Source organism: Perissodus microlepis, chromosome 23 (genome assembly GCF_051167445.1).
Source record: "Perissodus microlepis isolate ML-2025 ecotype Zambia chromosome 23, ASM5116744v1, whole genome shotgun sequence".
NCBI lineage: Eukaryota > Metazoa > Chordata > Actinopteri > Cichliformes > Cichlidae > Perissodus > Perissodus microlepis.
This window is the reverse complement of record NC_140482.1, coordinates 28,157,936-28,171,341: the sequence shown is the minus strand read 5'-3', so window position 1 is coordinate 28,171,341 and position 13,406 is coordinate 28,157,936. Positions and strand designations below refer to the sequence as shown.

Here is a 13,406-nt window from a genome sequence, read left to right as displayed (position 1 = left end):
GCAGTGACATCAAAGCCTTGTTACTGCTTTGTCTACAATACATTAGCCATTCATAATCTGCTTAACAGACAACTGGAAGCATTGCACATTAAATCAGATGTGGTTGTGGTAGGTATATGCAGGCTTGAATTGAGTGAGGCATGCTGTGTGTACGTCAGCAGACATTCATGTAGATTGCGTTTGTTTAACAATTTCCGATGCTGTAATTGGTGAAAAATGTACTGAGACTTCTGCAGGTAGACAATAAAATAAAAACAATAAAACAACTCTGTTTGAGTTCTCACAAGATTCAGCTTAAAAACAAACGACACATCTGAATTTAAATCACAAATGTATTTTATTTGCAAATAAAAACCCTCATTTATAAACACAGCACTTTAAGGGCTGATAGACACATTTAAGCTAAGGCTCAAATCACAATCCTTTTTCCTACAACCAAGAGCATCAATATCATGTTATACATCGTAGTTTCAATACTTAAAATTTGTTTTCTGATTCACTGGACCAAAACTGAAAAGGATTATTTTGGTAAACTTTAAAGGGTTAACTGGTTAAAACAACTCATCATTTTTACCTGCATTTTGACACCAGGCTCATCCTGTAGCGGTGATAACTTCCATGTGAAAACGGTTAAAAACAGTGAGTTAACAGAAAACATCTTTCTTTTTCTGTTAGTGTAAACCATAGATGTTAAACTGGTGCATTTTTCTTAACTTCATATCCAACTTAGCATCATGGGAAGGCAGAAGTTCATCAGGGCTGTAATAGGGCAGAGCGTGGGGTACATGGAGAGGTGTCCAGTGTATCACAGGACTCAAAGTTGTTGTTGTCAAATCACAATATCTGCTTTGAATGCTGCCATGTATTCAAACAATTGAGAAAACGTTCCTGTCAGGGTTTAAATGTGTATTTGTAATAACGTATCTAAAATTAATTTTACTATTACCTAATAGTTAAACATGAAAATTCATTTTCTTTATGATCTCAGTCCAGGCTAATGTAGCCCTGCAACATATGTAATGTTTCACATATTCCCGGCTGTGCCCCAAATCAACAGTATGCACTAAGCAGGTTTTCTGGATTTTTTATGCTGGAAAAGCAAAGAACAAAAGACACAAACAAAACTGGAGCAGGAACATTCCATGAACTGGCTGCATGGGACTGGCCACAGTTCTTTACTTAAAGTCATACAATGAGTTCAAGTAATCACTTTACTTCATTCACATGTGATGGAAAAACAGTGTGAATTTTTAAAGTAGCACTCTTGTGATTAAATAAAGAAGCACTTTGGTATGAAAGACGTTTCTAAAGAACTGCACGTTCTTTTGAGTTTAGTATGTCAGACAGTCTGAAGAGTTCCTGTTAAAGGAGAGTGGCTATTCAGTCCTGGGAATCTCAGCATGTTAATGTCACTCCCTCATAGAAGTGTTCTGACCAAACAGGCTTCGGTAGAGTTCGCTGCGGGCCTCGTCGCTCATCAAGCTGTGGTCAATCGGCGCCATGAAATTGACCAGTTTGCTGTGGATGTGGAACCGGACTTTGCGCCCCTTGCTGGCTTTAGTGTCTACTTTCTTCTTGATTTTGCTGCGCAGCTTCTGGATGGCCAGCCACTGCCGGCCCATAGCCACCTGATCGTTGGGGTCCGCTGCGCTCGTCTTACGCTCGATCAGCTCCCTCAGCAACTGGTGGTAGAAATCGTCGTCATCAAATAAGTCCTCATCGAGATCTTTCAGATGCGTGTTGGACTTCAGCTGTTGCTCCGACACCTCGCCTCCCTCCATGGGGATGTTCTCAGATGTGAGAGCAGGGGCTTCCACCTTCCCCAGGACCCGGTACTCTGAGCGCTGGGTCTGGGTCCGCTTCAACAGCCTGTCCTTGTCCATCAGCACCTGCTCCACCTGGGTGAGAATGTTCCTCTCAAACGCCCCAAACCCTTTGGTGCTCTTGCCCATCGTCAGCCTTGTTTTGTCGTGCCACTTCTGCAGCGTGGCATTGCAGTAAGGCTGGAAAGCTGCAAACCGTTTGGCCATGAAGTCCGGGTACTCTGCCATCTCCAGTTTTCGTTTGGGCGCTCTGGCCTGCTGCGCTGATCCCTCCTTTTCATCGTCGCTGGTTATCTCCTCGTCTTCCCCCGTGTCAATGGATCTCGTGTCAGCGTTCTGGTGCAGAAGTTGGTCGTGCAACTCCAGCAGGGACCTCTGAAGAGCCTTCAGAGCCTTGTGAGTGTACTTCAACGCCGCTGTGAACTCCCCCCCACCTCTCCTCTTGAACTCTGGGAAAGTCTGTGGCTGAGGAAGCTGGTTGGCAGTCACCAAAGCTTTCTGGATTTTTATCCGGCCCTCGAGCAGCTGGTCCCACAGGGCCAGCTGGTTCTTTACCACCTTTCCTTTCTCCACCTCCTCATCTACTTTGTCCTGAGAAAACGTGCGCACCACTCCATCATCATCATCCTCTTGCTCGCTTTCCATCTCATCATCATCAGAGCCTTCCTCTTCTTCACTGCCTTCAGACTCCTCACGGCTTTCATCATCATCCTCGCTCATTCCCAGGTCATCCATACCTTCTGTCAGTTTGTGGAAGTCTACTTTCTGAGGAAAGGTGATGTCAGTTGCTTTCTTCTTTGAAGCTAGTTTAACATCGAGTTCCGAATCACTGCCCATCAACAACTCTTCCTCATCATCATCATCGTCGTCTTCCTCTGAAGCATTTTCATCGTCATCTGCCTCTTCATCCCCTACTGAATCATCTTCGTCGCCTTCTTCCTCATCCTCAACATCATGTTCATCCTCCTCACTCTCCCTAAGCAGCTGCTTTCGGGACACTGGCTTTCCCACATACCGTCTATCTGTGTCCGAAAGCAGGGAGGTGTTGCGCTTCCGCAGAGCGCTGAGGCCGGCCGCATCTTCATCCTCATTGTCGTCTTCATTGAACCGGTCCACCACTCTGGCTTTGGTTGCCTCGTCATCATCATCCTCCGGATCCACGAATTTTGGCAAAGGATTCAACAGATCCTCAAGCTCCTGTGAAAACGCGCCTGCCATGGCTCAAAGTTTACAACCACCACACGTGCAGACTCTTCCTGTGAGCCACAGCGGTTTGATGACGTTAGAAAAATGCGACAACGTATAAAGACGCAGAATAAGTTCAGCCCTGCGTGAGTTCTTTCAGGAAGAACCTGATGATAAATGAATGCAGAAACACCAAACAAGAATTGATGGCTTAAGTAAAATCAAGCAAACAAATGAACAAAACTGGAAATAATGAACAATTAATTACTGATATAGTTATTCAACTGTTTCCTTTTCTTTTGTAATGTAACAAAGCCATTTAGAAGATTTACAGAGGACCAGAAGAGTCTAATAAACAATTTCGTGCTTCAGTAATGAATTGTTCCATACTGTACATCTGTAGAAGTTGTTGAGGATTATGGTTTGGCGTCTTAAAAAGCACATTCTTGGGTGTTGTCATAGATTTATACATACCCCAAGAGGAAGCCAGAAATTGTATTTATTAACTGAGTTTTATTCCAAAAACAGGTGACTAAATGAATAAAAAATAAAATTTATTTTATACTTCTGAACTAACAAACAATCAAAGATGCATCAAACTAAAAATAAATCGATGTGCAAATAATTAATATTTTAAAGGCATAAAAGAAAAAAAAGTTGCTAGTTAACTTAACAAACTGACACAAACTTAAAAAAAAGAAACCCTAAGTCTAAATTCTTAAAGTAAAAAAAATGACTGAATTATCGCGGGAATATGACCTTTAAGACAAAACTTTGGTCAAAAAAGCCCCTCATCTGCAATCCTCTGCGCATGCGTATACGGTTGGCGAGGCTCTGGGCTGCTCTTGCTAGCTCAGTTTTGTTCGTCAGACTTGCGCAGAAAACGCTTTCTGTAGAATAAAGATGTCAACGAGCGACTTTTATTTGAGATATTATGTCGGGCACAAGGGGAAGTTTGGACACGAGTTTCTAGAATTTGAGTTCAGGCCTGACGGTAAGTGTAATTTGAGCGGTAATACAGACGCGTTAGCTGTCCGTGGTTCGAAGCTAACCGGTTTAGCTAGGCCGCAGCGGAGTCAAAGAGCCAAATTCTCCGTTTGGATTTAGCTGCAGGAGTAATGCTAATTACTAACTTTGTTTATATATAAATAATGTAATTATTACCATAGCGTGTGGTTTAGAATATAAGCAGTAATGTTTTGAGTTTATCCTGTGAGTGCGTACGCGCCATGCGGCCTGTAGCGATTGATAACAAACTCGGGCGTTTTGTTCGAAACGATACACAGTTTCCCACGTTAAAGTTAATCTTTTTTCCCCCGCAGGTAAACTGAGATATGCAAACAACAGTAACTACAAGAATGACGTAATGATCAGGAAAGAGGTAACGTATGATTGATTTTAAATGTATGTGTAAGGGGTGGTGAGATATCTGTAAAGTAAGAGCTGGTTGTTTGGTTATTTTTCGAGAAGTAGTTTCGGTCATCATGCTCAAACGACATGCATGTGGTTATAAATTAATGCCGTTTCTCGAAATGTACAAATTTAAATCTGACTTATGCGTTTTCCGGTGTGCCAACCAGGCATATGTTCACAAAAGTGTGATGGAGGAGCTGAAGAGGATCATTGACGACAGTGAAATCACCAAGGAAGATGATGCTCTGTGGCCGCCTCCTGATAGAGTTGGCAGACAGGTTTGTGACCTCTTTATTACCCCGTGTCCTCCCAGTTATTACAGTTTCAGCTATTTTCATTCATGCCATGCAGATTTAACGTTTTCGAGGTACATTGCAATAGGCAACTGTCCAAGGCGGTCTTTAACTATTCCACATTGCAAGTACAGTCTGTGTGCTGTTGTGAAAATATTCTGGTACCTTCGCTGAGAGTGGTGATCCTCAATCCTGCCTTTTGCATGCTGTATCCAGGCAGCTCCCTCACCCAAACCACACTAAGTTTATCCAGTAGTGAAAACTGCTGAGAAGTGGACTGTTTCTGTTCTTTTATTCCATTTTCTTCCTGGTTTGGGTTGGGTATGCTTAGACCTCATGGTTATACTGAGGCTTAATCGTTTCCATCTGTGGAAGATTTTAAAAAAGACTTGATGACCCTACAGTATCAGTTGGATTTTGCTGATACTGTAATTGCACTCTGTTTAATATCTCCATGCAAAGTTATACTTTCACAATCTGAATATTTTATGATTTACAAGCCCTAAATAGTGGTGTGAATAAATTTGGCAGTTTTTTAACTTCAATATCCTGGAATATGTTATAGTTCCAATAGCAAAACTGATAAACATTTAGCCAGTCATTCATACTCTAGATCTTTGTTCGGTTTTCTAATACATACCTGGAGTGATTGCTCAAGGGTCATATCATCATATGGGATAAATGGCTGCTTAAAACAAGTTATTGTTTGAAAGGCTTATCTTCTGAGTGTGATTTCCTTCTATGAAAGAATCATTTTCTAATATATTCATACTCTTAGTTTTAGTTTTTCTAACCCTTTGCAAATTGAGCATGCAGTTAATAAGACGGAAGATGGAAGAAATGTCCCAGTTTGATAAGGTCTTTGGCTACTTTCCTTAAAAGTGAGCAGTCAACTGCAGTTCATCCTTTAATTCAAACCTGTGCGGACAGAAGGTCAACCAAATGGATTTTTCTGTGACCAATAAGATCATAGTGGAGAAAGAAGAATAAAGTTGAGAGCACTGTGAAAATGACCTGAACTTTTGTACTTATGAAAGAAAGTGGCCTAAATTTTCACCTTCATCAACTCTGCAGTGATGATTTTCTCCCAAGATAATTTTCTGAGGCCTGTTTTTTGTCTCATCTTTCACAGGAACTCGAAATTGTCATCGGGGACGAGCACATTTCATTCACAACTTCCAAAATTGGCTCCTTGATTGACGTCAATCAGTCAAAGTAAGTGATATATCCAGGAGTTGGGAAGTGGAAAGTAAATTGTATTTGTTACTGATGTAAGCACATGTGTTTTCAGGGACCCTGAGGGCCTTCGTGTGTTCTACTACCTGGTGCAAGATCTGAAATGTCTCGTTTTCAGTCTGATTGGCCTACACTTCAAGATCAAGCCCATCTAAAATCTGGATTTTGCTCATTTTAATTACTTTAGCTGATGTTTCTGTTGTACTACCGCATTTGTACATTTGCTTTTGGTGGAACTATTTTTTATTTTAAATAAAGAGTGATTTGGTTAAAGAATATGTGTTGTCGTCTTAAATGATCAGCTGTCTGTGAAGAATCACAAGGGCAAATAAAAGAGCAGAGGTAATTAACTTTTAATTTCAAAATACATTCAAGCACAACAAATGGCTGTAATCTAACACTAATGACAGTTCAGTGTATTACAGTGGTGATTTGTAAATGCTCTGGCTGAGCTTCACATCATTCAAAAAGGCACATCCTCTGCATCCTGACTGGCAACTATTGCAGACAAGTTTAACTGCATGAATGACCAACTAGAGTCAGCTCCAAGTTCAACCCACTCCCTACACCCTTCTGAAGAGCCTTTTACAGAGTAACGATTCCATACATTCCAACATAAGCAGTAACTCAATTGGCCTCTGTGTCACTTCATAACACTGTAAGATAGCTATATTATATATGCATTATGTGTATCATGGCAATTAATTAGTGGAAATTTGCTTCGTATTTCACTTCCATTTAAGAAAAAAAGTTTAATGTGGAGACCCTCCTTGAGAAACCACAAATTGTGTAGGGGCAGGATTATATTTAAACTGTTGTCTCACAGCAAGAAGGTGCTGAGTTTGGAGAACATGCAAAGGCCCCTCTGCATGTTCTTCACGTGTTTGCGTAGGTTCTCTCCAGGTACTCTGGCTTCCTCCCACAGTCCAAAGATATGCAGTTAGTGGGGTTATGTTAATTGATAATTCCAAATTGCCCATGTGAGTGCAAACGGTTGTCTGTTCTTATGTGTTAGCCCTGCGAAAAACTGGTGACCTGTCCAGTATGTACGCTGCCTCTTGCCCCATGGTAGCTGGTATAGGCTCCCTCCCCCTGATGAGGATGGATGGATGAACAAACTTAAATCACAGCTAACAGTAACATTAGGCCACAGCACACTAACCTCAGCATGTATGTAAGAGTTGGGCACAAATGTCTGAATGGCAGTTTGGAATGACTGTGGGCTGAGGAAGTCAAACACGAGCAAATTTTCAATGAAGGTAAATAAAATATGTTGTATTATTGTTTTCAGGGCTTGAAAGTGAATATGAAAAGATAAGAATGTATTTTGCTACACTTGATTTTGCTTTGATGCCCTCATTTTGTAGTGTTATAGATGAAGTTGCTGATATTTTTTCATTACAGTTGGATATTTTTCACCAAAATGTTAGAATATCAAGTTTTACCAAAATAACTTGATATGATTTCTGCCGCACACCAGCAGTCCTATTCATCACCGAACAATTGTTATGATACGTATATATAACTAAGGGATGACAGAGGAAACTTTGTTTTTAAAGAGCTGCCCTTCAGTTTTCCCCATCCTTTCTATTCTCCCTGAATTTCCTTCCTACTCTTACCTTTATCAATATGTAAAAGTACACTTGTTCACTCTTAGCTCAGTGGCTTTCCATCCAGCACTGTGAAAATGTCCTCTAAAGACTTGTGGACACACTGCAGGAACTCATGGACGTTGCGAGCCGGGTAACTAGATACGTTGCAACCGATCCAATTGTCGTGGACGCCGTAGCCGACACCAAAACCATCAGGTACCACAGGGGCAAAGCCGCCAAGACTGACAGCTGGACTGGTGAGGGTGCTAGTAGAGAGGATGTTATGGTTGATGGCGGCGTAAGCTGGGTCAGTGTACAGACTGGGCAGAGCTTGGCCCTTTGAGGCGGCCAGGTATCGCATCGCGAACAGGTGACGGTCGAAACCCTGACCTGGAGAGAGATGCAAAAAGAGCAGTTAGTGAAGGAACTGTTCTCAGGTCAGCAATGTGTGTAATAAAAAGTGCTAATCAGTCATTATCGTAACACTTCAGTTTTTTATATCGAACAGTGCATTCAAGAAAATAATTCAACTTTAATAAAGTCACACATTATGGTGAATAAGAAGACTTATGACTTTACCTTGCTTGCATTACTGTAAAAAACCTAAAATTTCATATTGCAGACCATGCCCCTCTATGTCTAATAAGCTAATATCAAAACATATTTGCTCATACATTTAGTAGAGAAATGCTAAAACTGAGATTCCCAGTTTTTGTAAATCAGGTATCTGCATATGTCAGACTGAAGTGCGATTTGAGCTCTGAGAGAGAGCCCAAGTCATAAAGGCCAAAACAATTACCTAAGTATCATTAAATCTAAATGAATAAATCTAAAAAAGTGTGTGTTTGTTTCTCCCTGAATATGTTAAAAAGATTTACATTTTTAACATATGCTGCTATATTTTTAACTATTACATGGCCATGCTACAGTATTGCTTGGACTGTTCAATGTGTGGGCAAAATTATGTACTTAATCACATGGTCACTTAGATGATGTTCGGCTGATAAAAATGGGTCATTTTAGCCCATTACTAGGTGGTTACTTGGCAACCTGTTTATTAAATATTACAGCAAATTCAACTTTTTAAACTGTAAATGAGATGCTAGTGTTGAGAAATATACTTTTTTTAAAGCATTAAAAGTGCACAAATCCTAAACGCACAGCAACATGATGATTACATAATATTTGGTACAGATAAGAACTTTTAGAGCACTAAAATAAAAAATGTCTGTGTGCAAAGATCGATTGCTCAACTCCTGATGGTGCAGGAGGACAAAGACACAAACTAAAGGTGTTTTTTTCCTTTGGTTCTGATTAAATCATCTTGGGAGGGCTGTGAAATGTTTAAACATGGTTATAGCGTTTTATGGTTTAAATATTTAGCTCAGATAAATTACTGATTTGGCCTGTTATGATGTGTTGTTGCTATGACAGATAATTACCATCAGAGATATCTGCAGTTTAAAACACTGCGTTTACTGGTGTACAAAAATCACCATAATTTATCTGCACACACCCATAGCTGCCTCCTTGGTGAGCTGCCCATGATATTTGGAGCATTCATCGAGCATGGCCTGCAGCTCCGCCACACTGTGTTTGCCAGGCTGTTGAACGAAGGCATGTGAGCACTTTTTGGTTTGTACAGTCGCTGGTCGGATGGTCTCTGTGCGGCCATGCTTGAAAGCTGCAGTGCTACACGACTCGTACGTGGCTACAGTCTGTCCGTACTGCCTCAGAAAGCCCATCTGGAAAGCCAGCTGGGCTATAGCATCTGGACTCAGCTTGTTCTTCTTTAACTGTTCCTTCCCGCCTCTTTTGAACTCCATGGCGTCAATAGTGAGTTTTGATACGGCCGAGTCAATATTCTCCTTTGCCTTTTGGATGCCATTCTCCAGCTCCTTGTTCAGCTTGAATTGCAATCTGCGCACAGCAGAGGCCGAATCCACAGCAGCAGCAGCCGAACCTGGGTGCACCAGTGGCTTCTCGGTGGTGTCCTTAAAGACCTCGTTCTGGAAGCGAAGCACAGCGACGCCGTCACCCCAGGAATGTTCAAAGTTAATAGCTGCCTGTCCGTCTTTGGTTACAATGAGGCTGAAGGACTTGTCGTACCAGCGGTTACAGCCGTTGCCGTGCAGCATGTTGTGGGAGATGTGAATATGGTCCCGCATGCTCTCGTCATCCAGGCAGAGACAGAAAAGGGCGCTGTCCACGACCCGTAAATCCTCTGCGTTTCCAGCACCAATCAGCTTGTCCCTGAGCCCTGCCCACGCGTCCCTGTTCTCACTGGTCAGAACACTCAAAGGGAAGGCTGGTGCCGGTGTCGAGTCAGACAAAATGTACTTCAAGTGGGACTGGATCTCTGCAGGCTTCACTAAATTCCCATCCCTGTCTATTATGTCAAACACGTACATGTTTCCTTTCCTCATAACCAAAAGGTGTCGCCCTTTCTCATCAGTAAAGAGCTCATCTCGCCCATGCTTAGGAATCCGAGTTGAGTTAAAGAGGCGGAAGTACTGAGACATGTCCAAAGGGTATGCATTCACCATGTAGGCCCCATACCAGGACAGTGAAGATGGGACCCAGCGGATAAAGTTCTTGAAACTGTCCGTGTCGCTTTTGACTGGGTTCAGATGGAAAACCTCTGGCTCCAGCAGACCGGCTCGTAGCGTTTTCATGAAGCGCACAGCTGAACACACCATGTTGGTCGCCCGCAACAGCTGGTCATTGTACTCAGTCTTTGGGTCGGGATTGAAGGACATGAAAGGGTTGAAGTTGAGCACCACAGAGTCACGTGCAGACAGATACATATCAAACCAGGGAGCTGTGACACAAAAGAAAAACTTTAACCTCATTTAACAGTGATTATTCCATCTTAGATGCTCAGTTTTAGGCTAGTCATAGTTACCTGAGATGTAGCTTGTGTGCTTATTGTTTTTATCCTGAGCAACCAGTTCCTCATGCAACTGCTTTCCCGCACCATTCTGGAAATCCTGAGCAAGTTTCTCTGTTGTTCTGCAGATACATGACAACAATGGCTCCAACTAGGTTTAAAGCATTTAAATAATCAAATAAAAAGTTTGATTTAACTTGTGGAAACTCACCTGAACTGGTCATCATCCAAAAGAGGCTTCTGGGCAGACAAATATCTCCTGATAGTATCCTCCAGTTTTGGTATGGGCAATCTAAACAGCAAAAGGGAAAGGAAGTCAGTCATGTTTTATTCGATTCATTTGTATGTTTTATAATAAAAACAACTTAACGGAAGAGAGCACCCACTGTGATGTGGTGATCCATGTTCAAGAACCAAATGCTCAACAGCTTTCTTAAACTAGGGACATTTTCTTCAACATTTTTATTTCATTTAAAATGCCTGATGGGTCTTGATTTCTATTGTAACATTTGGACGGTAGGATCAGAATTAGACATAAACAACACAAAAGCATGATCTATCCTGCCTTGTATGAATGGTTCAGGCTATGGTGATCATGTAATGCTGCGGGCAATGTTTATTTGGCACACTTTGGGCATCTTGTACCAACTGAGCATTGATTAAACACCAAAGCGTACCTGAGTATTACTGCTGACCATGGCCATCTCTTTCTGGGCACAGTGTACCCATCCTCTGATGGCTGCCTCCAGGAGTATAAAGCACCATGTTCACTCTGCTCAAATGACCTTCACAGTCACCGGATCTCAATCTAACCGAGCAGTCTGGGATGTTGTGGAATGGGAGATTTGCATCATGGATGTGCAGCAACTGTGTGATGCCATCTTATGGACTGAAATATCTGGATAATGTTTCCTGCACAAAATCTATTTTCTGAGTGTGTTAAAATAGATTTTTCTGTGTTGTGTTAGAAAGCTCATTAAGCGCCTTGAGGCAACTGCTCTGATTGTTAAATCTGTACCACAGAGAATTATGGAAGCTCTGAAGAAAAAATTGTTGTTTGTATGTGAATTTTCCAAAATAATTTGGGGTGAACTGTTTTCACATACCTTTTCTTTTTAAGCGTCATTAACCATAATTCATGTCACTGCCCTCTAGTGGTCACTGAGTTTAACGCAAGCATGCCCTTTTACCTACATCGATCTAAAAGCTAAATGGGTCACCTTTATTTAAGGACACCTTTTTGTTTTCTTTTGTGGACATCTCCGGTGCACATGCAACCACAGATTTTTTTGAGTTTGTGCGACATGTTTGGAGAAAATGAAAAAGCAATGTGTTCAAATTCGTCACGAAACGCCTTACCTGGGTAAACTCTTCTGGTAATGCATGGAAGGCACGACGCTTTGGTGCAGATACTCCGAAGATGATGAAGAGGGGGCCTTTTTGCTGCTATAGTGTCTCATATGAACCCCCAGAGCAGCGCTTCTAAAATGAATTAGACTCCCGGACTTCTTGAGAGAGGCGACACAATGCAATAAAAGCAGACCGGCCATGGTGTTGATTTGTAAACTGATCACCTACAGGAGGCTACAAACGTAAAGCACGACGGGAAAAACGGTTTTAACAGGTAAAAGGTAAGCCTGGACGGAGCGAGCTTTCACCTGTCACTGAAGGAAAGATACGCCAGCTAACTAGCTAACATTAGCAACCGGTTAAACTTCCTTAGAGTACCGCTTCGTTTCAGAGACACTTGGGAAAGGTTTAGCAAAGGAAAATAAACGTCACGTATTATAACTCGACTTTATAATTTTAAAAAGTAAAGGAAAACGTTAGAAGGGAAAAAAAATAGAAAGAAATAATTAACTAAAGTGACAACAGGAAGTTTAACCAGTAGAGCGTGTCACGTGACTCCTTCTGGTCCTGCCTCTAGATTTCCGGGATAGTCTTGTAAGGGTGTGAATACATGTTTCTTTATTGTAAATAATAAATATCTAAAGCCTATATATTGTTAAAATAAGGGCCCATGACAGTGTCAATTATTCAGTTATATCAAATTTAAAGATTTATAACTTGGCTCATGCTGCAGTAAAATAACCTGAAATGAAATTAGTCCTGTTAAATAAGCTTTGATCTAAAAGACACTTGTATTACATTTTATATTTGTTTTGATTTCAAAAAGCTTATTATTGGTCCGCTGATAATGTCAACAAGATGAGAGTGAAACTCCCTTTTGCTTTAATGACAACAGCATTCAAGCTGCAAGCTTGTTTGCATACTTGGACTTGATTTGTTTTCACTACGTTCGTGAAAAATCTAAGGTTTTTGGTTGACTGCTTTTCACAAAGATATGAACTATTAGCTCGGAGCATGTGAACAGTCAGAGTATCATCAGTCTTCACTCTAGGCTACCAAACCAGCTCGGCAGGCTTCACTATTTCCCAAACCATCTTTTACTCTGGGTTTAATACAGTGCTGCGTTATTCTTTCTTCATCTCCTCACACACCTGCAACTAAACATAGTTAAACATAATCTCTTATTTTAGATACTCATTCCAGGATCATTCTTTTGTCTCCTTGAAGATTGAAGTTGATTTTACAGCTCTTTTTGTCCCTATCTGTGCTGACAAAGAACAACAAGTATAATGAAAGATGATATTTTAGCTTAACTTTCCAGACACTCGAGAAAATATTAATGGCAAAGAAGATTCCATTATCTTTCAAACAGGTGTTGGGTGGTTAACTCTTTCTGTCTTTCTTGATCATATTTGTTGAATTTAATGAATAATACGGTCCTCAGCCTGACAGGAATTAATCCTCACGCTCTGAAACAGCAGTGAATACTATAAAGTTACAATTTGAGGGGCTCACAACTGCAAAATATTACAGTTTTTCTCAGTTGCTTAAACACTATAACTAATCTTTTGAACCCAAATTTCAAAACCATAATGCCACTTTCCAAAAACCACACCCATTTCCC

At 41.1% G+C, this 13,406-nt stretch overlaps 3 protein-coding genes across 3 annotated transcripts; 1 reads left to right on the top strand and 2 right to left on the bottom strand.

Moving 5' to 3' along the window:
- Positions 1-318: 318 nt before the first annotated feature.
- aatf (apoptosis antagonizing transcription factor) lies at positions 319-3,115 on the bottom strand. Its single transcript, XM_084922042.1, has one exon. The coding sequence runs from the start codon at positions 3,039-3,041 to the stop codon at positions 1,410-1,412; it is 1,632 nt and encodes a 543-aa protein (XP_084778168.1). The 5' UTR covers positions 3,042-3,115; the 3' UTR covers positions 319-1,409.
- Positions 3,116-3,805: 690 nt separating this feature from the next.
- Positions 3,806-6,226, top strand: magoh (mago homolog, exon junction complex subunit). The gene is made up of 5 exons (XM_084921052.1): positions 3,806-4,002; positions 4,331-4,389; positions 4,589-4,699; positions 5,847-5,929; positions 6,006-6,226. The coding sequence occupies exons 1-5, from the start codon at positions 3,912-3,914 to the stop codon at positions 6,103-6,105; spliced, it is 444 nt and encodes a 147-aa protein (XP_084777178.1). The 5' UTR covers positions 3,806-3,911; the 3' UTR covers positions 6,106-6,226.
- A 53-nt stretch (positions 6,227-6,279) lies between these two features.
- cpt2 (carnitine palmitoyltransferase 2) lies at positions 6,280-12,348 on the bottom strand. The gene is made up of 5 exons (XM_084921050.1): positions 11,792-12,348; positions 10,644-10,724; positions 10,448-10,554; positions 9,059-10,363; positions 6,280-7,932 (listed from the first exon to the last, which is right to left on the bottom strand). The coding sequence occupies exons 1-5, from the start codon at positions 11,980-11,982 to the stop codon at positions 7,604-7,606; spliced, it is 2,013 nt and encodes a 670-aa protein (XP_084777176.1). The 5' UTR covers positions 11,983-12,348; the 3' UTR covers positions 6,280-7,603.
- Positions 12,349-13,406: the final 1,058 nt, after the last annotated feature.